This window comes from Pristis pectinata, chromosome 6 (assembly GCF_009764475.1).
Source record: "Pristis pectinata isolate sPriPec2 chromosome 6, sPriPec2.1.pri, whole genome shotgun sequence".
NCBI lineage: Eukaryota > Metazoa > Chordata > Chondrichthyes > Rhinopristiformes > Pristidae > Pristis > Pristis pectinata.
The window spans coordinates 52,897,512-52,922,899 of record NC_067410.1 but is presented as its reverse complement, the minus strand read 5'-3'; the positions used below and the strand labels follow the sequence as shown (position 1 = coordinate 52,922,899).

The following is a 25,388-nucleotide window of genomic DNA, read 5'->3' as shown; positions in this document are numbered from 1 at the left end:
ACGTGACCCTCACAATTGCCTTCAGTCATATGAGGAGAAGAATGTTTGAAGATAAACCTCGAACCTGGAAAAAGCTGCTGGTCTACCAGACAGCGGAGCTCCCTGTCATCATGATCTTGAGACCTCAGCTCTCTACAGCAGGCACTGATGGATATGACCAAGTGTCTTTCTGCAAAACCCTCAAATCCACCGCAGGTTAAGTAAGCCAATGTCAGCACCCTAACCTAGGCTGACATCCCCAGCACTGAGGCCCCAGTTACACAGTTGGCTCTGTTGGACAGGCCCTATCATTCACATGCCTAACACCAGAAGAGCACTGTCAAGGGAAGAGATGACCAGATGGGCAGAGGCAGAGTCTCTGTGGGTGGAGGTTAGGAATAGGAAGGGATCAATAACTTTACTGGGTGTTTTTTATAGGCCGCCCAATAGTAACAGGGATATTGAGGAGCAGATAGAGAATCAGATCCTAGAAAGGTGTGAGAATAACAGAGTTGTTGTGATGGGGGATTTTAATTTCCCAAACATCGATTGGCATCTCCAGACAGTGAGGGGTTTAGATGGGGTGGAGTTTGTTAGGTGTGTTCAGGAAGGATTCTTGACACAATATGTAGATAGGCCTACAAGAGGAGAGGCTGTGCTTGATTTGGTATTGGGAAATGAACCTGGTCAGGTGTCAGATCTCTCAGTGAGTGAACATTTTGGTGATAGTGATCATAATTCTATCTCCTTTACATTAGCACTGGAGAGAGATAGGAACAGACAGACTAGAAAGGTGTTTACTTGGAGTAAAGGGAATTATGAGGCTCTCAGGCAGGAAATTGGAAGATTAAATTGGGAACAGATGTTCTCAGGAAAAAGTACGGAAGAAATGTGGCAAATATTCAGGGGATATTTGTGTGGAGTTCTGCATAGGCATGTTCCAATGAAACGGGAGTAACAAGAAGATACAGGAACCATGGTGTACAAAGGCTATAATAAATCTAGTCAAAAGGAAAAGAAAAGCTTACAAAAGGTTCAGAGAGCTAGGTAATGTTAGAGATCTGGAAGAGTATAAGGCTAATAGGAAGGAGCTTAAGAAGGAGATTAGGAGAGCCAGAAGGGGGCATGAGAAGGCCTTGGTGGGCATTATAACCCCAAGGCATTATACAAGTATGTGAAGAGCAAGAGAATAAGGTGCAAAAGAATAGGGCCTATCAAGTGCAACAGTGGGAAAGTGTGTATGGATCCGGAAGAAATAGTGGAGGTACTTAATGAATATTTTACATCAATATTCACTACGGAAAAAGATCTGGAGGATTGTAGTGGGGACTTGCAGTGGGCTGAAAAGCTTGAGCATGTAGATATTAGAAAAGAGGAGGTGCTGAAACTTTTGGAAAGCGTCACGTTGGATAAGTCGCCGGGACCAGATGAGATGTACCCCAGGCTGCTGTGGGAGGCAAGGGAAGAGATTGCGGAGCCTCTGACGATGATCTTTGCATCGTTGATGGAGATGGGAGAGGTTCTGGAAGATTGGAGGGTTGCAGATGTTGTTCCCTTATTCTGAAAAGGGAGTAGGGATAGCCCAGGGAATTATAGACCGGTGAGTCTTACCTCAGTGGTTGGTAAGCTAATGGAGAAGATCCTGAGAGGCAGGATTTATGAACATTTGGAGAGGTATAATATGATTAGGAATAGTCAGCATGGCTTTGTCAAGGGCAGTCCTGCCTTACGAGCCTGATTGAATTTTTTGAGGATGTGACTAAACACATCAATGAAGGGAGAGTAGTAGATGTAGTGTATATGGATTTCAGCAAAGCTTTTGATAAAATACCCCATGCAAGGCTTATTGAGAAAGTAAGGAGGCATGGGATCCAAGGGGACATTGCAGTGTGGATCCAGAACTGGCTGGCCCACAGAAGGCAAAGAGTGGTTGTTGAAGGGTCATATTCTGAGTGGAGGTCGGCGACCAGTGGTGTACCTCAGGGATCTGTACTGGGACCCTTACTCTTTGTGATTTTTATAAACGACCTAGATGAGGAAGTGGAGGGATGGGTTAGTAAGTTTGCGGATGACACAAAGGTTGGGGGTGTTGTGGATAGTTTGGAGGGCTGTCAGATGTTACAGAGGGACATAGATAGGATACAAAGTTGGGCTGAGAAGTGGCAGATGCAGTTCAACCCAGATAAGTGTGAAGTGGTTCATTTTGCTAGGTCAAAAATGATGGCAGAATATAGTATTAATGGTAGGACTCTTGGCAGTGTGGACGATCAGAGGAATCTTGGGGTCCAAGTCCATAGGACACTGAAAGTGGCTGCGCAGGTTGACTCTGTGGTTCAGAAGGCATATGGTGTATTGTCCTTCATCAATCGTGGAATTGAATTTAGGAGCCGAGAGGTATTGTTGCAGCTATATAGGTCCCTGGTCAGACCTCACTTGGAGTACTGTGCTCAGTTCTGGTCACCTCACTACAGGAAGGATGTGGAAGCCATAGAAAGGGTGCAGAGGAGATTTACAAGGATGCTGCCTGGAATACGGAGCATGCCTTATGAAAGCAGGTTGAGGGAACTCGGCCTTTTCTCCTTGGAGCGACGGAGGATGCAGGGGAACTTGATAGAGGTATATAAGATGATGAGAGGTATTGATCAGGTAGATAGTCAGAGGCTTTTCCCCAGGGCTGAAATGGTGGCCACAAGAGGACATAGGTTTAAGGTGCTGGGGAGTAGATATAGAGGAGATGTCAGGGGTAAGTTTTTTACTCAGAGAGTGGTGAGTGCATGGAATGGGCTGCCGGAAATGGTGGTGGAGGCAGATACAATAGGGTCTTTCAAGAGACTGTTGGATAGGTACATGGAGCTGAGAAAAATAGAGGGCTATGGGTAAGCCTAGTAATTTCTAGGGTAGGGACATGTTCGGCACAGCTTTGTGGGCTGAAGGGCCTGAATTGTGCTGTAGGTTTTCTATGTTTCTATGTAAAAGATTCCAGGATGTGATCAAAGCTGCCTTTACAAAAAAAAATGCAAAATCACCACTGACTCTTGGGAATCTCTGGTCCATATTCACTCCAAGCAGAGAAGAAACATTTGGGAACTCTGAGACTTTTCATTAGGGAGCTCGTGAAGGTCATGTAGCGATAGGTGTGCAAAATCTACCAAACTACCCATGTGCATGTCAGGACCTCCAGCCCCATCAGTGTAAGAGCCTGTGGGCCCCACATGTGCCTCAGTCCCGAGGACCGACAAAGAAGAAAACAGGTAAGATGCATGTGATGTCACCCGATGGCTGCTTGGTAGCTCTCTCAGCTCTGGTCAGAAGGTTGTGGGTTGATCGAAGCCCATAATTCAGCCTTCACTCCAGTACAATACTGAGGAGATGTCACTTTGTTAGAGCTGCAATCTCCCGATTGAAGTGTTAAAGTAAGGCTCCATCTGCTGTGCTATGTGGGTGTACACTGATCATGTAGTACTATTTCCCCAGTATCTTTTTTAAATTACTTAATTATTTTTGGGATCTGGATGTCACTGGCAATGCCAGCATTTATTGCCCATCCTGCCCATGCACTATCCTGGCATCACTCCTTATTTATGCCTTGTAGATGGTGGAAAAGATCTAGGGTGCCAGGTGATGAGTCACTTGCAACAGAAGCCTGCCTCTGAAGTAAAATGAGGAAACGTTTACTCCACTCGTCAAACAGCATCCATGGGAAGAGAAATTGAGTTAACATTTCAGATTAAAGACTCTCATCAGAACTGGGAAGAGACAAGATACACAAAGTGCAGGGATGTACAGCTGGCAGGGATGTACAGACTGCAGGAATGTACAGGTTAAGGCCAGGGTAGCCATGGGGACAAATTGTTAATGGATCCATCTGGTTGATAGATTAAGGAGAGATGTTGGAGTGAGAGAGAAAACAAAAGCAAAGGAACATGTAAAAGGTGTGAAATGCTGAGCTGTAGAAAATGGCCAGCACATCAGATTGTGACACCTGAAGAGAACAACATTTAAACAGATATCTGGTCAATATCATTTGTTGTTTGTGGGTACATCCCGTGCACTGAATTAACTGCTGCAAATCCTACATTGCAACAGGGAAAAGCCTGCAAAAATTCTTTGTTGGTCACAATAACCTTTGGGTGCCCCGAGGCTGTCAAGATTGCTACATAGATGTCAATTCATCTCTCCATTGAAAGACAGGTACTGACCCTTTGCCTTCCCTTGTTCTGCAGGTTTTGCGGAGTTGCAGACTGATATGACTGATCTCACCAAAGAGTTAAACCGCAGCCAGGGTATTCCTTTTCTTGACTACAAGTACTTCGTCATTCGCACCTTCTTCCCAAAAGTGAGTCCATTTGTGTTAACTGCCACTTTGCTTTCTCCTCCCAGATTCAGGCTGGGTCCTCCTGCACTCAACTCCCTCCCCAACCTTGAACCAATGTATCCCTTCCCCCTTCCACTAACGATTTTTCAAAGGTAAATTTCACCTGTTTCACAATTCCTGGGGAGGGCTGGGGTCCCTGATTTGGGTGTTAGCACCACGTACAGCACCTGTTCAGCATGTCATTTATAGGTGAAATCCAATCTCCTCTCACTCTCTCCTCCTTCCCCCTTCCATCCTCCTCCTCAAATCTCCCTTGGTCTCCTGTCATTCACCCCTTGTTTTGTTCTTCCTCTTAATTCTTTTTTCCGTCCCATCTCCCTCCCTCACATACTTCTCTCCCTTCCCTCCTGTCTCTCCCCCTTCCCTTAATTTCCCTGTATTCAGAGGCTTTTTCCTCTCTTCCCCAGCTGTTGGCAACCCCTGCCCTTCTTCCATCTGCTTCACATCTCCCCCATTCTCTTTTCCCAAATGATTGGCAAGCTTTATTTCTGGTGGGATATGATGGCTTTATATTTGGGAGACTGCAATTGTCTGGTGCATTTTAGGGTGATGTGTGGCAATGCTTTTAAGTGTAATGTGATTAGGGAGAAATGTAGAACATAATTGGATGGATAGCATAAATTGGAAAGAACCAATTGAAAACAAGGCAGAAGTGGAGAAGGATCAGTTGTAGCAATCCACCCTTTGGTGCCAATGAAAGACTTGAGGTAAAGATTGTCTGCATCTCAGTACTCACCAAGCTCAATCCTTCATTCCAGTGTTCAATTGACTGTGAAAGCAGAAGCCCTGAGTGTTACCATCAGCTGAACGCCCAGTCCAGAGAGGCCACCATCTCCAGCAGCCGGCCCGAGACCCACCCTCTGTTGCTGCCCGAGTGGAAGGTGAGCTGTGACTGGGGAATGGTCCAGGACCAGAAGGGAGCTGAGGTGGATCCTGGGATTCAGAACCTTTGATGGCAGATTCTGGATCAGGTCTCAGAACATGCCGAGAGCTGGTGAACAATCAGGGAGCTCTCAGGTCTGGGGGTCCAAGTCCCTCCCCATGGAGGTGTGGGGAGATCCAGGCGTGAGGCTACACCTGTGCAGGAGAGAGAGTGCTGGGACGACTTGTGGGCTGGGGCTGCGCCCGTCTGGTGGATGGGTGGTCAGTCAGCATACGGGGTGGGGGTCTTCCCTCAGGTCATCCAGACTAGGACGGGGAAGGGGTTCAGACTCTGAAACTGAAATCCTGGGTGTTGGGGGGCGGAGGTTTGCAGTGAGCAGTCCATACATTGGGTGTGGGAGACTGGGGACAGGGATCACACTCACTGTCTCTCCTTCTTTGTGTCAGGTCCCTGAGAACTCTCGGCAGAACATGGAGGAGGGTATTTCTTTATTCTCCATGCTGCTGAGCAACAGGCACTTTCTCATCACCTTTGTCCATGCACTGGAACAGCAGAAGGACTTTGCAGTGAGAGACAGGTGAGTGAATGAGTGTGTGTTGGGGAACGAGACCATAGAAAGCCCGGACACAGACACACAGGGGAACCACCCAGCACCTTCACAACATGGGACCCTGCAGCCCAGCTGCCCCCACACCCCTGGGGCACCCACCACAGCACCATCCCCCTCCACACCCCTCCCCCTCCGCACTCGTCCCCCACTGCACTGTCCCCCACCGCACCCATCTCCCTCTGCACCCCTCCTGCACCTCAGCCCTACCCCTCCACACCCCTCCCCCTCCGTACTCTTCCCACACTGCACCATCCCCCACTGCACCATCCCCCACCGCACTCCTCCGCACTGTACCCCACCACACTGTCCCTCACCACATCGTCTCTCACCGTGCCCCCCTCCATCTCCCATCGCAACCCTCCATCACTATACTGTCCCTCACCGTACCCCTCCTCACCGTACCATCCCTCACTGCACACCTCCCTCACCACAACCTCCCTCACCACATTCCTCCTTCACTGCACCACCCACTTGCTTTCCCCCTCCCTCCAAGACGATGGATGCCCTGCAGAACTGGGTCTGACCATGAAGCAGGGGAGCCTCAAACCGTCTCCCAGCACGTCCTGGTCTGGTTCCTGTGAGTCCCCTCTACAGCCCTGCCCCGGCTGCAGGGAGGCCGCTCACCATTGCTGACCCAGTCTCCACGCTGCAGGCTGTGCCCAGCTGCCACTGTGCTCTCTTGTCCGCAGCAGGTGTGACACCAGCCTCCATGCTGCTGCCAGCTCTGGGTTGGGGGATTGTGCCTCTCATCCCACGTCACCTGCTCCCGCTGGCCTTGCCCTCGCCTGACAACCATGCATGGCCAGGGTTGCTGGAGCTGAGTTTGTACAATATTGATTCAGCCGGTGCTGCATGAGTGGGCCATCAAAGCCATAAAGAGGTACAGTAGTTTACTAGTCTGGGCCAGAGGTGAAGGGCTTCAGTGATGTAGAGAGGCTGGGCTTGCTCTCCTTCCAGCTGACATACTTCACAGGTCACAAAGGGTCTCTCATGAAGTGGTGTCAAGAGTTCAGGGCCTGCATGCTCCTGTTAGGGTTAAGGGCAAGGCTGGCAGGCTTAGGGAACCCTGATTGATGAAAGATATTGAGGCTCTGGTTAAGAAAAAGAGGGAGGCATACACTGCACATAAGCTTTTGGGAACTAGTGAATCTCTTGATGGCTACAAGAAGTGTAGGAGCGCATTTAAGAGAAAAGTTAGGAGGGCAAAAACAGGATATGAAAAGGATCTGGCAGGCAAAGTGAGGCAAAATCCCAAGAGATTCTATAGGTAGATTAAGAGTAAAAGGGTGCCTAGGGAGAGAGTAGGTCCCCTTAGAGATCAGCGTGGCCTCTGTGTGTGGAACCAAAGGAAATGGGTGAGATTTTTCATGAATATTTCTCTTTAGTTTTTACTATGGAGAAAACAATCACATTCAAATTATCAGGTAGGACATACTGAAGGCCTTGAAATGCATTAAGGTGGATAAATCCACAAGGTCTGACCTGGTGCATTCTTGGACCCTGTGGGATGCTAGAGAAGAAATTGCAGAGGCCCTTGCAGAGATTTTTGTATTATCTCTGGCCACAGGTGAGGTTCCAAAGGACTGGAGAGTGGCTAATGTGGTACCATTGTTTAAAAAGTGTAGCAAAAACAAGCCAGGAAACTACAGGCTGGTGAGTCTGACATCGGTGGTGGGTAAATTGCTGGAGGAGATTCTGAGGGACAGGATCTACCAACATTTGGTCATGTCTGACACATCTCTGGGAGTTCTTCGAGGAGGTAACAAAGAGGGTAGATGAGGGTTTGGCAGTGGAAGTTGTCTATATGGACTTTAGCAAGGCCTTTGACAATATTCCTCATGGCGGGCTAGCATGAAAGGTTAGATTGCATGGGATCCAGGCGGAGATGGATAGGGCCCTGGGGAGTGTTATAGAACAGAGGGACTAGGAGTGCAAGTGCATAGTTCACTGAAAGCAGGTAGATAGGGTGATGAAGAAGGCGTTTGGCACACTAGCCTTCATTAGCAATGAGCATAGGAGTTGGGAAGTTATGTTGCAGTTATATAAGATGTTGGTGAGGTCGCACTTGGAGCATTGTGTACAATTTTGGTCACCATATTTTAGGAAAGATGTTATTAAACTAGAAAGAGTGCAGAAAAGATTTACCAGGATGTTGTCTGGACTTGGGGGCCTGAGTTACAAAGAGAGATTACATAGACTAGGACTTTATTCCCTGGAATGTAGGAGAATGAGGGGTGACCTGATAGAGGTATATAAGATCATGAGTATCATACACAGGGTGAAAGCACATTGTCTTTTTCCCAGGGAGATGATGCTAAAAACAAGAGGGCATAGGTTTAAGATCAGAGGTGAGAGATTTAAAACAGACATCTGAGGCAGCTTCTTCATGCAAAGGGTGATACGTATTTGGAATGAGCTGCCAGAAATAGTGGTTCAGGTGGGCACATCAGCAACATTTAAAAGCCATCTAAATAAGTACATGGATAGGAGGGGTTTAGAGGGCTATGGGCCAAACATGGGCAGATGGGACTAGCTCGTTGAGCAACACAGTCGGCATGAACAAGTTGGGCTGAAGGGCCTGTTTCCATGCAATATGACTCTATGACTGCAGTAGAACCCATTTCTACTGGTAACCATGGACACAGAAGAGAACCAGGAACCAGACACAGGATTGTCTCCATACACCCAGGTATCTTGATCAAGTCACCACTTAGTAAGATAGTAGAAGTGGATAAAAACTGTCCATAGAGTAAGAGAGTGGAACTGGTGGATAACCTGTCTGAGAAGCTGGCACCAATGCGATGGGCTGAGTGGATGTCTGCTTTACAACAGTAACCTGTGTAATGAGAGTGTTTCTGGTAATACCCAGAGCCACAAATACACCCAGCAACAGCGAAACAGACAAAGGAACCCAAACAGAGTTTCTATCAGGGTGCCAAGGCCAATTGTATTCTCCCTCCTACTCAACCATCTCAGAAGCCCTCAGACAGCCCAAGAGGCCGCTAACTCAGCAGACAGGGTGAAGTTTGGAGTGATGGGTTGTGTGCCTCAGTACCACATCTGACCATCCTTTCACGAGAGCCAAACAGGAGGCAGAACAAGGCCCTAATGTAGCTGTTTCCTCACAGATGTAACCTCGCATCCTTGCTGACCATAGCGCTGCATGGTAAACTGGAGTACTTCACGGGTATCATGAAGGACCTGCTGGTGGACCTCATCGATGCCTCTGCTTCCAAGAACCCAAAGCTGATGCTGCGGAGGACGGAGTCAGTGGTGGAGAAGATGCTGACCAACTGGATGTCCATCTGCATGTACAGCTTCCTCAAGGTAGAGATCCACCACCACATTCAGCCATTCCCCCTCCACCCTCCCCACTCACTGGACCATGAATGAAGGACTGGATTCAAGCACACTCCACACCTGCTCCCAGAGTTGGACTCACTGACCCTCAGCAGGCAGTGGTCAGCAGTCACTGCATGTCAATGGACAGGCACCTTGGAACCCCCCCCTTTCCCACCACCCTGACCGCCAAGCACAAGGACATCAGCACGACAGAGGGAATAGTGATCAGTAACTGACAGGCAACCTTCAAACTGCACGCACAGCAAACCCAGTCTCACAATCGTTATGGCACAGACAGTCCAGTGTGCACTATGAACGACGCACGGTGAGAGTGTAACCCATGACTGACACATGGTGAGAGTGTATCCCATGCCTGACACACAGAGTGTACCCCATGACTGACCCCACAAGGAGAGTGTCCCCCATGACTGATGTACGGTGAGAGTGAACCCTGTGATTGACACACAGTGTGAGTGTACGCCAGGATTGACACATGGTGAGACTGTACCCCGTGACTGACGCACAGTGAGAGTGTACGCTGCATCTGATGCATGGTGAAACTGTACTCTGTGATTGATGCACAGTGAAAGTGTACCCCGTAACTGACCCCACAGTGAGAGTGTACCCCATGACTGACACATGGTGAGAGTGTACCTTGTGACTGGCTGCCAGTGCACACTGCAGATACTTGGGTGACCACCAGGAGAGGTAAGGGGAAGAGACAAACAGTGCAGGGTTCCCCTGTGGCTGTTCCATTCAGCAACAAGTAAACCCCTATGGATACTGCTGGGGGGGAAAACGACCTTTCTGGGCACAGCAGCAGTAACCAGGTTGGTGGCACTGAGGCCGTCTCTGAGTCCCAGCAGGTAAGGGAGAAGTCAGGCAGGGCAGTAGTGATAGGAGACTCAATAGTGAGGGGGACAGACAGGAGATTCTGTGGCCACAAAGAGACACCAGGATGGTACGTTGCCTCCTGGGTGCCAGAGATCAGGGACGTCTTGGAGAGGCTGCAGAACATACTCAAGGGGGGGGGGGGGACAAGGAGCCAGAGATTGTGCTGCACTTTGGTGCTAACGACATAGGTAGGAAAGGGGATGGGGTCCTGCCCAGTGAATATAGGAAGTTAGGAGAGAACCTAAAAAGCAGTACCTCAAGGGTAGTAATCTCTGGATTACTCCCAGTGCCATGTGCTAGTGAGGGTAGAAGTAGAGAGATAGCTCAGGTGAATGTGTGGCTGAGGAACTGGTACAGGGGGCAGGGATTCAAGTTCTTGGATCATTGGGATCTCTTCTGAGGTAGGGGTGACCTGTACAAGAGAGATGGGTTGCACATGAACTGGAGGGGGACCAATATCCTGGCTGGGAGATTTGCTAGTGCTACTTGGGAGGGTTTAGTGGCAGGGGGGTAGGGCCCTGAGCAGTAGAGTGGCTGATGAGAAATCAGAGGATAATACTGTAGCCAATGAGAGCAAATTTAGTCATCAGGATAGACAGGGGCACAGTAAAGGGAGACAAAAGACCATTGGTTTAAACTGCATTTATTTCAATGCAAGAGGCTTGACAGGTAAGGTGGATGAACTCAACGTGGATTGGCTCTGAGGACTGGGATGTTGTAGCCATAATGGAAACATGGCTGACAGCTGTCAGGACTGTCATTGAGTAAGGACTGGCAGCTCAATGTTCCAGGATACAGAAGCTACAGGTGTGACAGAGGTGCAGATAAGTAAGGAGGGAGTGTTGCCTTCTTGATGAAAGAGGACATAACAACAGTCATCAGAGAGGATATTCTTGGGGGATCATCCAGTTGGCCCAATGGGTAGAACCTAGAAACAAGAAGGGAATGGTCACTCTGATGGGATTGTGTTATAAGCCCCCCAGTACTCAGAGAGAATTAGAGGAGCAAATATGTCATGAGATTGCAGCTAGTTGTAAACATAATAGGGTAATATTAGTGGGAGATTTAAACTTCTCTAATATAGACTGGGCCAACCATAGTGCAAATGGTTGGATGGAATAGAATTTGTGAAATGTGTCCAAGAAAGCTTCCTTGATCAATATATAGAGGGATCTACTAGAGACGGTGAAGCACTGGACCTCCTCCTGGAGAATGAGGTAGAGGTAGGGCAAGTGGTGGAAATGTCTGTCAGCAAGCACTTTGGGTCCAGTGACCATAATTCTATTAGTTTTAAAATAGTTATGGAGAAGGCTACGACTGGTTCATAGGTTAAGGACTTGAAAACTGGGGCAGAGCAAATGTTGGAGCCATTAGGTGGGATCTTGCAGTGGTTGACTGGGTGAGATTGTTTGCAGGGAAGGGAATGTCTGCCAGGTGGGAAGCCTTTAAAAGTGTGATGTCAGGAGTTCAGAGCCTGCAGGAGGGCATTCTGAGGGATGAGATTTACCAGCATTTGGAGAGACAGGGTCTGATTTGGGACAGTCAGCACGGCTTTGTGTGTGGGAAGTCATGTCTGACAAATCTCTTGGAGTTCTTCGAAGAGGTAACCAAGAGGATAGATGAGGGTAAGGCAGTGGCTGTTGTCTATATGGATGTTAGCAAGGTCTTTGACAAGGTCTCTCATGGTAGCGTAGTTTGGAAGGTTGGGTTGCATAGGATCCAGAGAGAGATAGCGGATTGGATTCATAATTGGCTCAGTGGTAGGAAGCAGAGGGTGATGCTCAAGGCTTGTTTCTCAGACTGGAGATCCGTGTCTAGTGGTGTGCCACAGGGGTCAGTGCTGGGACCTTTGTTGTTTGTAATTTATATAAACAATTTGGATGTAAATGTGCAAGGCATGGTTAGTGAGTTTGTGAATGATACTAAAATAGTTGGTGTTGTAGATTGTGTAGAAGGTTATGAAAAATTACAGGGGAATCTTCAGATAGGTATCTGGGCTGAGGATTGGCAAATGGCTTTCAGTCCAAATAAATGTGAGTTATTGCAGTTTGTGAGATCAAACCAGGGTAGGACTTGTACAGTGACCACTAAGGCCCTGAGGAGTGTTATGGGACAGAGGGACCTAGGAGTGCAATTGCATAGTTTGTTGAAAGTGGGTCTCAGGTAGAGGGACATAGACAGGGTGAAAGCACAGAGTGTTTTTCCCAGGGAGAGGGTGCTAAAAACAAGAGGGCATAGGTTTAAGGTCAGAGGTGAGAACTTTAAAAGGGACATCAGGGGCAGCTTCTTCATGCAAAGGGTGATGCGTATTTGGAATGAGCTGCCAGAAACAGTGTTTAAGGTGGGCACATTAGCAACATTTAAATACGAGTGTACCCTATGACTGACCCCACGGCGAGAGTGTGCCCCGTGACTGACACTCAGTGAGTGTACACCATGACTGATGCACAGTGAGAGTGTAGCCCTTGACTGACCCCACAGTGAGACTGTACCCCATGATTGATGCACAGTGAGACTGTACCCCGTGACTGACCTCACAGTGAGACTGTACCCCGTGATTGACGCACAGTGAGAGTGTAACCTGTGAGAATGTACCCTGTGACACACCATGCATACCAGTAAGCACCACACTCAACGATTCAGGAACAGCTTCTTCCCCTCTGCCATCAGATTTCTAAACGATCCATGAACACTACGTTGTTATTCCTTTTTTTTGCACTATTTATTTCGTAATTTATAGCATTGTACTGTTGCCACAAAACAACAAATTTAACGTCATATGTCAGTGATAATGATTCTGATTCATACCTTTACTCGTTGTATATCTAACTCTGTTCTGCCTTCCTCCTGTGCATCTGCTGCCTGACAGGAAACGGTGGGGGAGCCTTTCTTCTTGTTGTTGTGTGCCATGAAGCAGCAAATTAACAAGGGTTCGGTGGATGCGATCACCGGGAAGGCCCGATACACCCTCAACGAGGAGTGGCTGCTGAGGGAGAATGTTGAGGCCAAAGCGATGGTAAGGAGCAGGGTGGGAGAGCCATGGCTGGGAGTGTCTTCTCCTCCCCAACCCTCTGACACTGGGGCCTTGGATGGGAGAACAGAGAGCAGAGATCGGGTGTTCGGGGGAACCTGGTGCTTTCCCTGCAGTCTCACGTCCTTCAGCTAGGTCCTTCTGGGCACTTCTGGTCATGGAGCTGCTGCAGAGCTTGTGCCTCACTGTTAGCACCCATCCTGGGACATCCCAATGCTCCTGACATCCCAAACCACACTCCCAGTAAACTCCAACTACCAGACCCAGCCTTAAAGCTCCAGTCCCACAATCAACATCCTCCCCCTCTCAGCACCCATCCCCACTCCCTCACCTCCCACCCCCACCCTCACTACCCGTCCCCATCCTCCTCACCTCCCACCCCCACCTTTCCTCCCGTCCCCATCCTCCTCACCTCCTGCCCCCACCCTCACCTCCTGTCCTCACCCTCCTCACCTCCCAGCCCCACCCCTATCCAACCCTATCCTTATCACCCCCACCCTCACCTTTGGTTCTTTTGCCATTCACCTTCATTCTACATCCCTGATCCTTGATCCTTAGTTAGTTAGTTGGAACCTTCCCTCTCTATACTTCATGATTTTAAATGCCTCAGTCAGACCCTTCTGCAGAAACCGCACAAACTTTATATATCATTTACCTGGATGTTTGAGTTTAACTACTGTGGGTCTGCTATTTATTCCCACCCAGAAATCTATACAAATACTGTAAAACACACCACATGCAAATTGGGGTGATGTGATGCTCTGTTTGAATGGGTGATGGGAGCTAGTTCAATAGATCAGTACTTTTACAGGATAATAATATTTGCGACACTGGCAAAGAGCAGGATATGTGTGAAGTGCAAGGACTCAATGGCCTCCAGTAGTTTCCCCTATCTGAAAACTTTCTGGGGCTGAGCGGGGGACCCCAAGCTCCCTCCTATATTCATCATGAAAGTGGGCTCAGGTCTGAGCCCTGGGATCTGCCCACTTCCCTCCCTGACACAGAGCAGCCCATCCCCCAATAATTACCAAACTGTCCCCCTTTACAACAGAACCTCAACGTGTCGTTCCAAGGTTGTGGTATGGACTCCATCACAGTCCGAGTGATGGACAGCGACTCCATCAGCCAAGTCAAAGAGAAGATTCTGGAAGGCTTTTACAAGAACGTGCCCTTCTCCCAGTGGCCGCGAGTGGAAGATGTGGACCTGGGTATGTGCTTTATTGCTGAAGGGCCTTGATATGTAAACTGGGCTTGACTTGGAGTGACAGCTCACAGTGTGGTAGTCACCAGGACAATGCCAGCTATTGCTCAGCCTGCAGTTGGCTGTCTGACACCAGGACTGGATGGCCCAGTCAAACCATGCACTGAGAGAGTTTGGGACTGGGAACAAGGGTCGAGGCGGGGCTTGAGCGAGTGCCGGTTACTGGGTTTATCCTGAGGGTCAGGAACCAGGCCCAGTAGCAAGAGTCAAGGCCAAGGACTGGACCAAGGGCAGTGAGGCCCACAAATGGGGCGAGGCTTTGGGTGCTAGTGCAACAATGGTGAGAGGCCCTTATGTAAGACCTTTGATTAGGTCCCACGTGGGAGACTGGTCCAAAAGGTTAGGGCTTATGGGTTCCAGGAAGTCCAAAACTGGGTTGGCAATAGGAGACAGAGGATGGAAGTTTTTGTGACTGAATTCCTGTGACTAGGGAATCTGTGAATGATTGGAATTATGATCAGTGACTTCACAGATGACGCGGGAGATTAGTGAAGTTGTTGATAGTGTGGAGGGTAGTCTTGGGCTGCAGAGGAGATATGGAGTGTTGGTGAAATGGCCTGAGAAATGGCAGGTGGAGTTTAATCCAGACAAATGTGAGGTAACACACAAAGATGCTGGAGGAATTCAGTAGGTCAGGCAACCTCTATGGAGGGAAATGGACAGTCGTTGTTTCAGGTGGAGACTCTTCATCAGGTCTGGAAAGAAAGAGGGGAGATAGCCAGTATAAAAGGGTAGGGGGAAGGGGTGGAGCGAGAGCTGGCAGGTGATATGTGAGTCCAGGTGAGAGGGGGAAGATAGGCAGGTGGGGGAGAGAGGAGAGTGGGACTGATGTAAGAAGCTTGGTGGTGATAGGTGGAAGTGACAAAGGGCTGAAGAAGATGGAATCTGATAGGACAGTGGACCATGGAATAAAGGGAGGGGAACCAGTGGAAGGAATGTGTGGGTGATGGGCAGATGGAGAGAGCAGCAGAAGGGAAAGAGAGGGGGTGATGGGGCCAGTGGGATCAGAGGGAAAAAAGGGATGGGCCAGAGGAGAATGGGTACCAGAAGTTTTCATACTAGCTATCTTCCCTCTTTCTTTCCGGTTCTGATGAAGGGTCTCAACTGAAACATCAACTATCCATTTCCCTCAATGGATGTTGCCTTATCCATTGAGTTCCTCCAGCTCTTTTGTGTGTTGCTCCAGATTTCGAGCATCTGTGGTCTCTTGTGTCTCCTGAATATGAGGTGATGCTTTTTTGGGACCACTAATGAGGCTAGGACATACACCATGGAATGTGGAATATTGAAGAATAGAGGGACCTTGGTGTTACAAGTCCAAAGTTCCTTGAAGGGTGGCAGTGTGGGTAGGTAACTTAGTTAAGGGGCATATGGTTTACTTGCCCTCATTAGTCAGGGCACTGAATGCAAGACCAGGGAGGTGATGCTCCAACTTTTTTAAAACACTGGTCAAGCCTCAGATGGAGTACTGTGTGCAGTTCTGTGTCCTCACCACTATAGGGACATTGTGATGGTGCCGGAGGAGAGTGCAGAGGCGATTCACCAGGATGGTGCCTAGGATGGAACATTTTCAGTTATGAGGAGAAACTGGAGAGGCTGGTTTTGTTTTCCCTGAGTGGAGGAGGTAAAGACGGGGACATGATTGAGGTATGTAGAATAATGAGGGCTATAGATAAGGTAGAATACAGGAAACATTCCCCATATCAGAGATAAGATAAAACTAGAGGATGTGGAATCAGGGTAAGGGGTGGAGATGATTAGAAGGGATCTGAGGGGGATCCCAGAGAGTGGAGAGTAACCTGGAACACCTGAGAGAGTGGTGGAAGTGTCTAGAATCATGTATTAAAAAGTCACTTGAATTGCCTATGGGCCAGTTACTGAGAGATGGGAGTAATATGGATACATCCGCAGTGGTTGGCTTTGACATGATGGGCTGAATGGCCTGTTTCCCTGCTGTATGACTCTATGACTCTCACAGACTTGGCTCAAACACTAATTTCCTGAGGTGAGGTGAGAGGGACAGCCCTTGACACCCAGACAGTATTTAACTGAGGGTGGCATCAGAGCCCCAGTGAAACTGTGGTGAGTGGGCATCGGTGGTTGGTGTCATACCTGGCACAAAGGAAGGTGGTTGTTGTTAGAGGTCAATCATCCCAGCCCCAGGACATCACTGCAGGAGTTCCTCAGGGCAGTGTCCTGGGTCCAAGCATCTTCAGCTGCTTCATCAATGACCTTCCTTCCGTCAGAAGGTCAGAAGTGGGGATCTTCACTGATTGCACAATGTTCAATTCCATTCACATCTCCTCAGTAAATGAAGCAACCCATGCCTGCATGTAGCAGGACCTGAACAACATTCTGGCAGGGGCTGGTAACATCTGTGCCACAAAGTGCCAGGCAATGGTGAACTCCCACAACAAAGACACAAACAACCTCCCTTGACATTCAATGACATTCCCATCACCAACGCTCCCACCTTCCTGAGAGACACAATTGATCAAAAGCACAGCTGGACCAGCTACATAAATACAATGGTTCCAGGAACAGGTCAGAAGCTGGGTGATGTGCAGTGAGTGACACACCTGACATCCCAAGACCTTTCCACCCTCGAAGGGCACCTTCCAAACCTTTGACTTCTACACCAGGGCAAGGGCAGTGGGTCCTCAGGTTCCCCTCCAAGGGACATGCCATCCTGACTTGGAAATACACTGCCTCATCAGTGGGTCTAACTCCTGAAACTCCCTGCCCTACAGCACTGAGAGCACCTTCACCAGGACAGTAGCAGTTCAAGAGGTAGTTCATCACCACTATCTGATGGGCAATGACAGCTGGGCAGAACCTAGAAAATGAAGCAGTAAAAGGAATCTTAGAGCAATGAGTGACTGGCTAATGTTGTGTCAGTGGTTAGAGTCAACAGCGGCTGACGTTCATTCTGACTGAGTCTGTCATTAACAGAGTGGTTTCCGTCGAGCAGTAACAGCCGAATCCTGCGGGACTTGGACAACACTTCCATAGTTGAGGATGGCCGGAAAAAGCTCAACACCCTGGCACATTGCAAGGTGAGGAGTGGGCAGAACCTCCACAGCCCAGCACACCCCACCAGAGGTATTGGCAGGACCTGTCATACATGACCAGATGTCATCATCTTCATCCCCTCACTGGTCCCTGTCTGACATCAAGACCCCCCACCTATGGGGACCAGACTGACCCAATGCTGTCCCACTAACCCCACCCCCCCCACTGACCCCTCCTCTCACTGACTCCTCCCATTGGCCCTCACATTGACTCCTCCCACTGACTTCTCCCATGAATGCCCCTCCCATGAACCCCTCCCCCACCGCTAACCTCACTGTCCCACTGACCCTCCACCCAGTCCCGTTGACTCCTCCAACCCACCCTGGTTCACACTGATATCCCATCCCCCGGTTGCACAGACCCCTATCTACATTGCCCCTCCAGTACCAGATGTATCCATGCCTGGCTCTGCTCTCAATCCCCTCCTGACTCCTCCTAGCCTCTCCATCTTTCCCTGCATTTACATTCTACTCCCATGACCAAGGTCTGTTGTATAAAGGGGTTCCATGTTTTATAACATTTCTGTGGGTTTCTTTAAATGAAAGTGAGGGTGCAGGACATTCACATAAGTTTGGTGAAGGCTAAGTGTAACTTGTCCTACCAGAGGCTGATTGAACTTGGCTGCAATAGTTCAGATGTTTAGACAAGACTAACTTATGATTGTACAATTGTGCAGGTCCCTGATGGAGCCTCGTTGGCAATGAGCTTGAAGGACCAGTGGGACGGCACTCTGGGACGAGGTAGGTCTCACTAAACAGCAAGGACTAACTGGCGACATAGAACAATATGGGGTGGTGTTAAAGACCTGTAAGCAGCACCCAGCTGTGAATGCTGGACCAGCAACAGTTCACAGACTAAATAAGGACTTTGGAAAAAACTTAAATTTAAATGGCAGTCACAACTGAGTTTGAAAATCAACAGAGATAATCGGGCTCATAGTGGTATCCCAGCACCACATGGCAGTTGGTGTACCCCAGCCACCATGTGTGACCATTGCATGATCAGGGGGCTTTCTTCACTTCCTGCACAGAAACTGCTCTCTGCACTGATCTGTATTAACGAACTGATACTTGAGTGGGTCCTATTCAAATGTGTTCAATTGTTTTACAGTGAAGGACCTGGACACTGAAAAATACTTCCACTTGGTAGGTACTTCTTCCTCACTTCTCTGTGGAACTGTCTTCACTGTCAATGTTTGCAGTCCATTGCAGCTCAGCCTTTCTGAGGCAGGGCCAGCCAAGGGGCCAGGCTGGGATTCAGTGCACTGCGACTGGTTCTTGGGTAAAGCCAGCGGAGTCAGACCTCCGCCTGGGAATGCAGCCTTCCCCTGTGCGCCTGGTGGAGTCTGGGGTAAAGGGAACTGTCACAGACGTACCTGGTCCACCAACTGCTGTCTGGTGTTGACAGAGGCTCAGGGCGGTCTTATGTCCAGGCTGGAACTGGGCATACATCACATGGCCTTCAGCCCAACCACCCCATGCTGCCATTTTGCTCCACAAAAGTCACCTCCTACCTTTCCTCATCCAACTTTATCATAATCACCTTCTAATCCCTTCCCTCATGTGTTTATCCAGCTTTCCTTTAAATCTTTCGTGTTCTTGGTTTCAAACTCGCCCTGTTGATCTGAGTACAAATGTTCTCGGCAGACTGCTCCAGGTTTTTCTGAATACCCCGTGCAATACAGTAAAATTCTGATAATCTGCTATCCCATTGTTTGGGAATCCCAATGGCTCGGCATCCAGCTCACCAATGCTCTGCTTCCTGTGTTCCCTTTTTGGGGGCCCTGTGTTCAACCCTACTTCTACACTCTACAACACCTGTATCTTTGTAATTATCTTTGATGGGCACGTGTTTTTCTCTTCCCCAGTAGAAACTCTCTCTCTCTGTCTCTGCAGCAAAACATTTCATAATTTTAGAATTCTTTAATTTTCCCTTTCCAGGAGAAAAAAATAGATCCAGCCAGTATATATATATATATAACCTCATATTTCTGTCACCATCCTTGTAAATCTATTTTTGTACCTTTTCCAGTCTTGCTGTGATATAAAGTGGTGACCAGAACTGAACACACCACTCCAGCCATGTTTCAACCAATATACTTCTAGTTCAACATCTCAGGTTTTCAATTCTATCCCTCCTGAAATCTGCTGCTTTTTCAATATGTTGCTGCTTTCAGGCTCGGATCTCTTTGCCCCTCCAAGTGACATTACTATTCTGTAACTTCTTTGTTTTCCTTAACAAAGTGGAATCCACCTCCATGTTGAAGTTCTTGCAATTTTCTGTCCATTACTTCTTTTCACTGTTGCAGCCCAGTCCATGTTGACAGAGTGCTCCTTCCTCCAGTCCTCTGGCTCTAAACAACTTCCAGCAATATATTTAGCTACACCCCTGCTGTCACTTTTCTAAATATATTTAAAAAGCACAAATGTAGTTCCTCCACACCAGGCACTGTACTCTTTTTGAAGTGGATTGTTTTGTGTAAGCTATCATGTCTGATCTTGCCTTCCAAAATGTCCTGATGGGTTTCCCTGCTGAACACTGAATGAAGAGGTTCATCTTTCTGCCTTTCCCCAAATCATCATTGTTAGCACGTGCCTTGTATCCTTGGAATTCCCCGTGTTCAGAGATGAACTCAAGACTCTGATTCCACAACTTCCCTCTTCATCTTAATGGTTGTTCTTCCCTAACTAACAACATGATTCATGATTCCTGTCACATTGCACATTACTGAGTCAAGGATGGCCTGTTCTCTAGTCAGTTCCTCAATGTATCAGTTTAAAAAATACCAACTCACACATGCTTCAGGAATTCTCCCTCCACTCTATTATTGCTAATTTGGTTTGATTGATCAATATTCAGATTAAAGTCACCCATGATTTCAGTTATACCCTGATTGCATGTGTCGCTCCTGTTTAATTCAATCCTCTACATCACCACAGCTGTTTGGGGGCCTAAAGACAAGGCCCACCAGCCATTTCTGCCCTTCGTTGTTTCTCAGCTACACATACAGATTCCACACCATTATTTTCCAACTAGTGTTCACCCTCTTCCGCCCCCCCCCATTTTGCTCTGATGCCCCCATCTCATTCTGTGTCTTCCTCCTGTCTCATTCCATGTCCCCCTCATCTCGCTTCGTATCCTCCCCCATCTCGCTTCATGTCCTCCCCATCTCACTCCGTATCCTCCCCGTATCACTCTGTCCTCCCCATCTCACTCCATGTCCTCCCCCCGCCGACTGTCTCACTCCATGTCTTCCCCGTCTTGTTCCGTGCCCTCCCCCCATCTCGCTCCATGTTGCCCCACTTCCTATCTCCCACTGTTCTGCGTCAGAATTTTTTAAAATACTCTTGTCCACATTCCTTTCCCATGTTCTGTTCCTGGATGCCTAGAATTGACTTGTCTCTAATTATCATTTATTCATTGTGTTTATCTTGGAGCATATTATATGAGGTTTTATTTGGCTCCTTTTCTTTGTAGATGTAGATCTTTAAGGTTGATAAGTCCCCAGGGCCTGATGGGATATACCCCAGGTTATTGAGAGAGGCAAGAGATGAGATTGCTGGGGCCATGACTAAGATCCTTGTGTCCTCTCCAGCCACAGGCAAGGTCCCGGAGGACTGGCGAGTAGACCAGTGAGTCTTATGTCAGTGGTAGGGAAGTTACTGAAGAGGATTCTTAGGGATAGGATTTATGAGCATTTGGAAAACCATGACCTAATTAGGGACAGTCAGCATGGCTTTTTGCAGGGCATGTTTTACTAACTTGATTGAGTTTTTCAAGGAGGTGATGAAGGTGATTGATGCAGGTAGAGCAGTGGACGTTGTCTACATTGATTTTAGTAAGGCATTTGACAAGGTCCCTCATGGATGGCTCATCCAGAAGGTTAAGATGCATGGGATCCACCGTGACTTGGCTTGTCCATAGAAGACACAGGGTAGTGGGACCTATTCTGGCTGGAGGTCCGTGACTAGCGGTGTTCCACAGGGATCCATACTGGGACCTCTGCTGCTTGTGAGACATATATGTGACTTGGATGAAAATGTAGATGGGTGGATTAGTAAGTTCACAGACAATATGAAGATTGCTGATGTTGTGGATAGTGTAGAAGATTGCCAAAGGATACAGCAGGATGCAGATCAGTTGCAGATATGGGCGGAGAAATGGCAGATGCAGTTTAACCCAGCCAACTGTGAGGTGTTGCACTTTGGGAGATCAAATGCAGAGGGACAGTACACTGTTAATGACAGTGTTAATGTACAGAGGGATCTTGGGGTTCAAGTCCATAGCTGCCTGAAAGTGGCTGCACATTGATTGGGTGGTAAAGAAGGTGCATTATGTTGCACCTTTATGTTGCAGCTTTATAAAACTCTGGTTAGACTGTATCTGGAGTATTGCATTCAGTTCTGGTTGCCCCATTATAAGGATGATGTAGAGGCTTTGTACAGGGCGCAGAAGAGGTTTACCAGAATGCTGCCTGGATGCTGCATGTGCTATAAGGAGAGGTTGGACAATCTTGGGTTATTTTCTCTGGAGCAGCGGAGGCTGAGGGGAGACCTGATAGAGGTTTATAAGATTATGAGAGGTATCGATAGAGTAGATACAAACAGTCCAAAGGAGAAGCGCAGGACAAGTTTTTACAGAGAGAGTGGTGGGTGCCTGGGGTTGGTGGTGGAGGAAAATATGATAGAGGCAAATATGATAGAGGCATTGAGGAAGTTCTCAGATAGGCACATAGATGTGCAGGGAATGGAGGGATATGGACATTGTGTAAGCAGAAGAGATTAGTTTAGTTAGGCATTTAATTACTAGTTTAATTAGTTTGGCACAACATTGTAGGTCAAAGGGCCTGTTCCTGTGCTGTACTGTTCTATGTAGATCCCACCCAAGGACTTGCTAATTTAATGCCTTTCCAACCTCCCTATTATCCCTTCATTCCAGTGACCAGTGGGCCCATTTCAATTCAATGGATTTCACCTTTGTGCAGGAACATGGACTAATCACATTGTTCTCTCCACGCTAGGTGCTTCCAAATGATGAGCTGGTTGAAACCAGCCGCTCACACAAACACAGCCAGCGGAAGAAGGTTTTGCCAGAGATTTATTTGACTCGACTTCTCTCCACCAAGGTGAGGAGTTTGTGCGGTGGACTGCTACTGGAACACCTCAAATGTGGGAGCTTCAGCAAGACATCGGCTCTTCCTGGCCTGCCATGTGTGTGCCTTTGTGTGCACGTGCTTGTTTGGGGATTTCCTATGTGCAACAGACAGCTGTGTTATGTGCAAGCCTGTTGTACAACAGGCTTGCACATAACACAGCTAAATTAGAGTGGTATCTCAAAGGGAGAGCGAGCAAAGCATCTGTCCCTACCCATGATTACCTTCCAGCACCTCTACCCCGCTCTCCGGTGTTGCATCTGTGAGTCTATGGGTGTCAATGACGTGGTGGACAAAGAAAACACTCAAAGTACAGTTTAGTACAACTCAATCTTTATTGATACTCAGATTACTCAAAGTATACAGGTATTCAATTAAACTATATAACTCTCAAACAACTTTGCATTTAGCTTGTTACTCAATACTTTAAATCATAAAACTCACAACTTGGATTCAGATACAGCCTGTTCAAGATAAACTGGCTAGACTCAACTCCAATGGGTTGAAGTCTCCTCTGAGTTCTGAAGTTAGGGTCCTCCATTTGACATGGTCGTTCCCACATTGTTGCTGCCAAGGTATTTGATGTTTCTTCTTTTATATGTTTTTTGCACCAATCTTTTGGAATTCTGGAGGATCCTTACACCCCAGCTGAGCCAATCAGATACAGAGGAGTGTGGAGATGATTGCTCCTGACACTTTTCTTATGTTGGTCTCATGACCATCTTCCCATAGGTATTTCACTGTGTTAACCTAGGCCCCAACTATCTCTTATTACTAGAGTGACAACTGACCCTTCAGCCTGCTGTTGAGGACTTGGAGGCCGTGGGAGATATTTCAGAGTGGACCTATTGATTCGTATCTCACTATCGCCAGGTGGCTGCTGTCTTCTTGTTTTCAATTTATTAGACCTCTGAGACCTTGAATCCCAACAAAGCCAAGAACTCCCCAGTGAGAAGAATTAGACCAAGAGAATGTTACTTTGCAACTTGGTTTCTTTATCTTCTAAAGGTCTAGTTTAAATTTATATTTCACTGTTTAATTGGCACAGATGGCTTCTCAAAACAGTTCCTAATTCACAATTCTGTGATCAATCCATTGATACTAGAGAAAACTCTTCCTATTAACTCTTTGCCTATATTCTCTTAGCATTCTTAGAGAAGTTCATGGACCATTGTCTATCCTTGCAGGTGTCTTGTTCAAACTGAAAGCACTGTCCAGTTTTCTGTTCTGGGATGGTTGTTTTTAACACTTTGCGAGCCACCTTTGTGTTGTTTTATTTCTATTCTCACAATAATCCATTGGTCATGTAAAGTTGGCTTCTTTTCCCATCATGCTTTGTGGAGATTTAGATGCTACTCATGTGGTTACACCAGCAATACCCCTGCACCTCTCCCCAACCCACCAGTACCCTCTAGCACCACTACCTTGGACACCTTGCTCTCTGTGCTTTTCCCCAATAACTCTTTATCCTCATTCTGTCTTGTGCCCTCTCCCCTCTCCATTTCAGGGCACGCTGCAGAAGTTCCTGGATGATTTATTCTGTGCAGTGCTTAGTATCCACGCTGTGAAACCTCCCTTTGCAGTGAAATATTTCTTTGATTTCCTGGAGGAGCAAGCTGAGAAACGGGGCACTGCTGACCCAGACACACTCCACATCTGGAAAACAAACAGGTGAGACACTGACCCAGACACACTCCCACATCTGGAAAACCAGCAGGTGAGACACTGACCCAGACACACTGCACATCTGGAAAACAAACAGGTGAGACACTGACCCAGACACACTCCACATCTGGAAAACAAACAGGTGAGACACTGACCCAGACTCAACAGATTTGGAAAACAGGTGAGACACTGACCTAGACACACTCAACATCTGGAAAACAAACAGATGAAACTGACCCAGGTGCCCTCTCCATCTGGAAAGCAAACAGATGAGAGAGAGAGACTGACCCAGGCACCCACATCTGGAAATCAAGCAATTGACTCAGCATTTTTACAGAGTCACTTGAAGTGTAATAACAGAACATGCAGGTTTGTATAATCAGACCCTTTAATATTGCATGCCTGCACAAGGGATTCCTTGCCTTTCATGTCCTCAGGTGAATTACAGAGACCCTTTCTCGAGGCCTGAGTGATTTCTCCTGGAAGTGCTGTTCCAATGGATTCCCTGCCAACATTGTGGCCAACTTGACAAAGGCAGACGCATGAGCTCCAATGTCAGCACCGAGGCTGTGAGCAATTGATCTTCTCCAGATATGCCCTCTCTGTGTCCTGCAAGCAGTTTTTTATCCTCACATGATGTCTGATTTCTCCTTTTCCAGCTTGCCGCTCCGCTTCTGGGTGAATATCCTAAAGAATCCTCAGTTTGTATTTGACATAGAGAAGACTGACCACATGGACGCCTGTCTGTCAGTGATAGCCCAGGCCTTCATTGATGCCTGCTCTATCTCAGACCTGCAGCTGGGCAAGGTACATGTCAGATCGACGGAGTCCCAGCAGGAAGGCTCAAACCTCCTTTATGTTTGATTGGTTAGAAGATAGAATAACAAATGTCAGGAGTGAGTTACAGAATGGAAGGAGACCGTTTGATCTATTGGGTCTGTTCCAGCTCCTATGTAAAAAAAAAATCTGGCCCCACTCCCCCACAGGCCTGCAAATCCTTTAATTTCAGGCACTTAGCTAGCTCCCTTTTGATGCTTTTGTCTGAATCTACCTCCATGACTTCCCCAGCAATGCATTCTAGCCCAGAACCACTCACCACAGAAATAGGTTCTCCTGACATCACT

The 25,388-nt window shown here is 47.8% G+C and overlaps 1 protein-coding gene across 2 annotated transcripts in view; it reads left to right on the top strand.

Moving 5' to 3' along the window:
* plxnd1 (plexin D1) overlaps positions 1–25,388 on the top strand; it is a 121,629-nt gene that overhangs the window by 92,012 nt on the left and 4,229 nt on the right. For both annotated transcript variants that reach the window (XM_052018330.1, XM_052018329.1), the window contains exons 22-33: positions 4,203–4,315; positions 5,113–5,235; positions 5,684–5,814; positions 8,976–9,174; positions 12,953–13,099; positions 14,166–14,322; positions 17,328–17,431; positions 18,124–18,187; positions 18,558–18,592; positions 22,468–22,572; positions 24,107–24,270; positions 24,924–25,071. In XM_052018330.1, the coding sequence (XP_051874290.1) occupies positions 4,203–4,315; positions 5,113–5,235; positions 5,684–5,814; positions 8,976–9,174; positions 12,953–13,099; positions 14,166–14,322; positions 17,328–17,431; positions 18,124–18,187; positions 18,558–18,592; positions 22,468–22,572; positions 24,107–24,270; positions 24,924–25,071 (1,490 nt within the window). The remainder of the gene's footprint in view (positions 1–4,202; positions 4,316–5,112; positions 5,236–5,683; positions 5,815–8,975; positions 9,175–12,952; positions 13,100–14,165; positions 14,323–17,327; positions 17,432–18,123; positions 18,188–18,557; positions 18,593–22,467; positions 22,573–24,106; positions 24,271–24,923; positions 25,072–25,388) is intronic.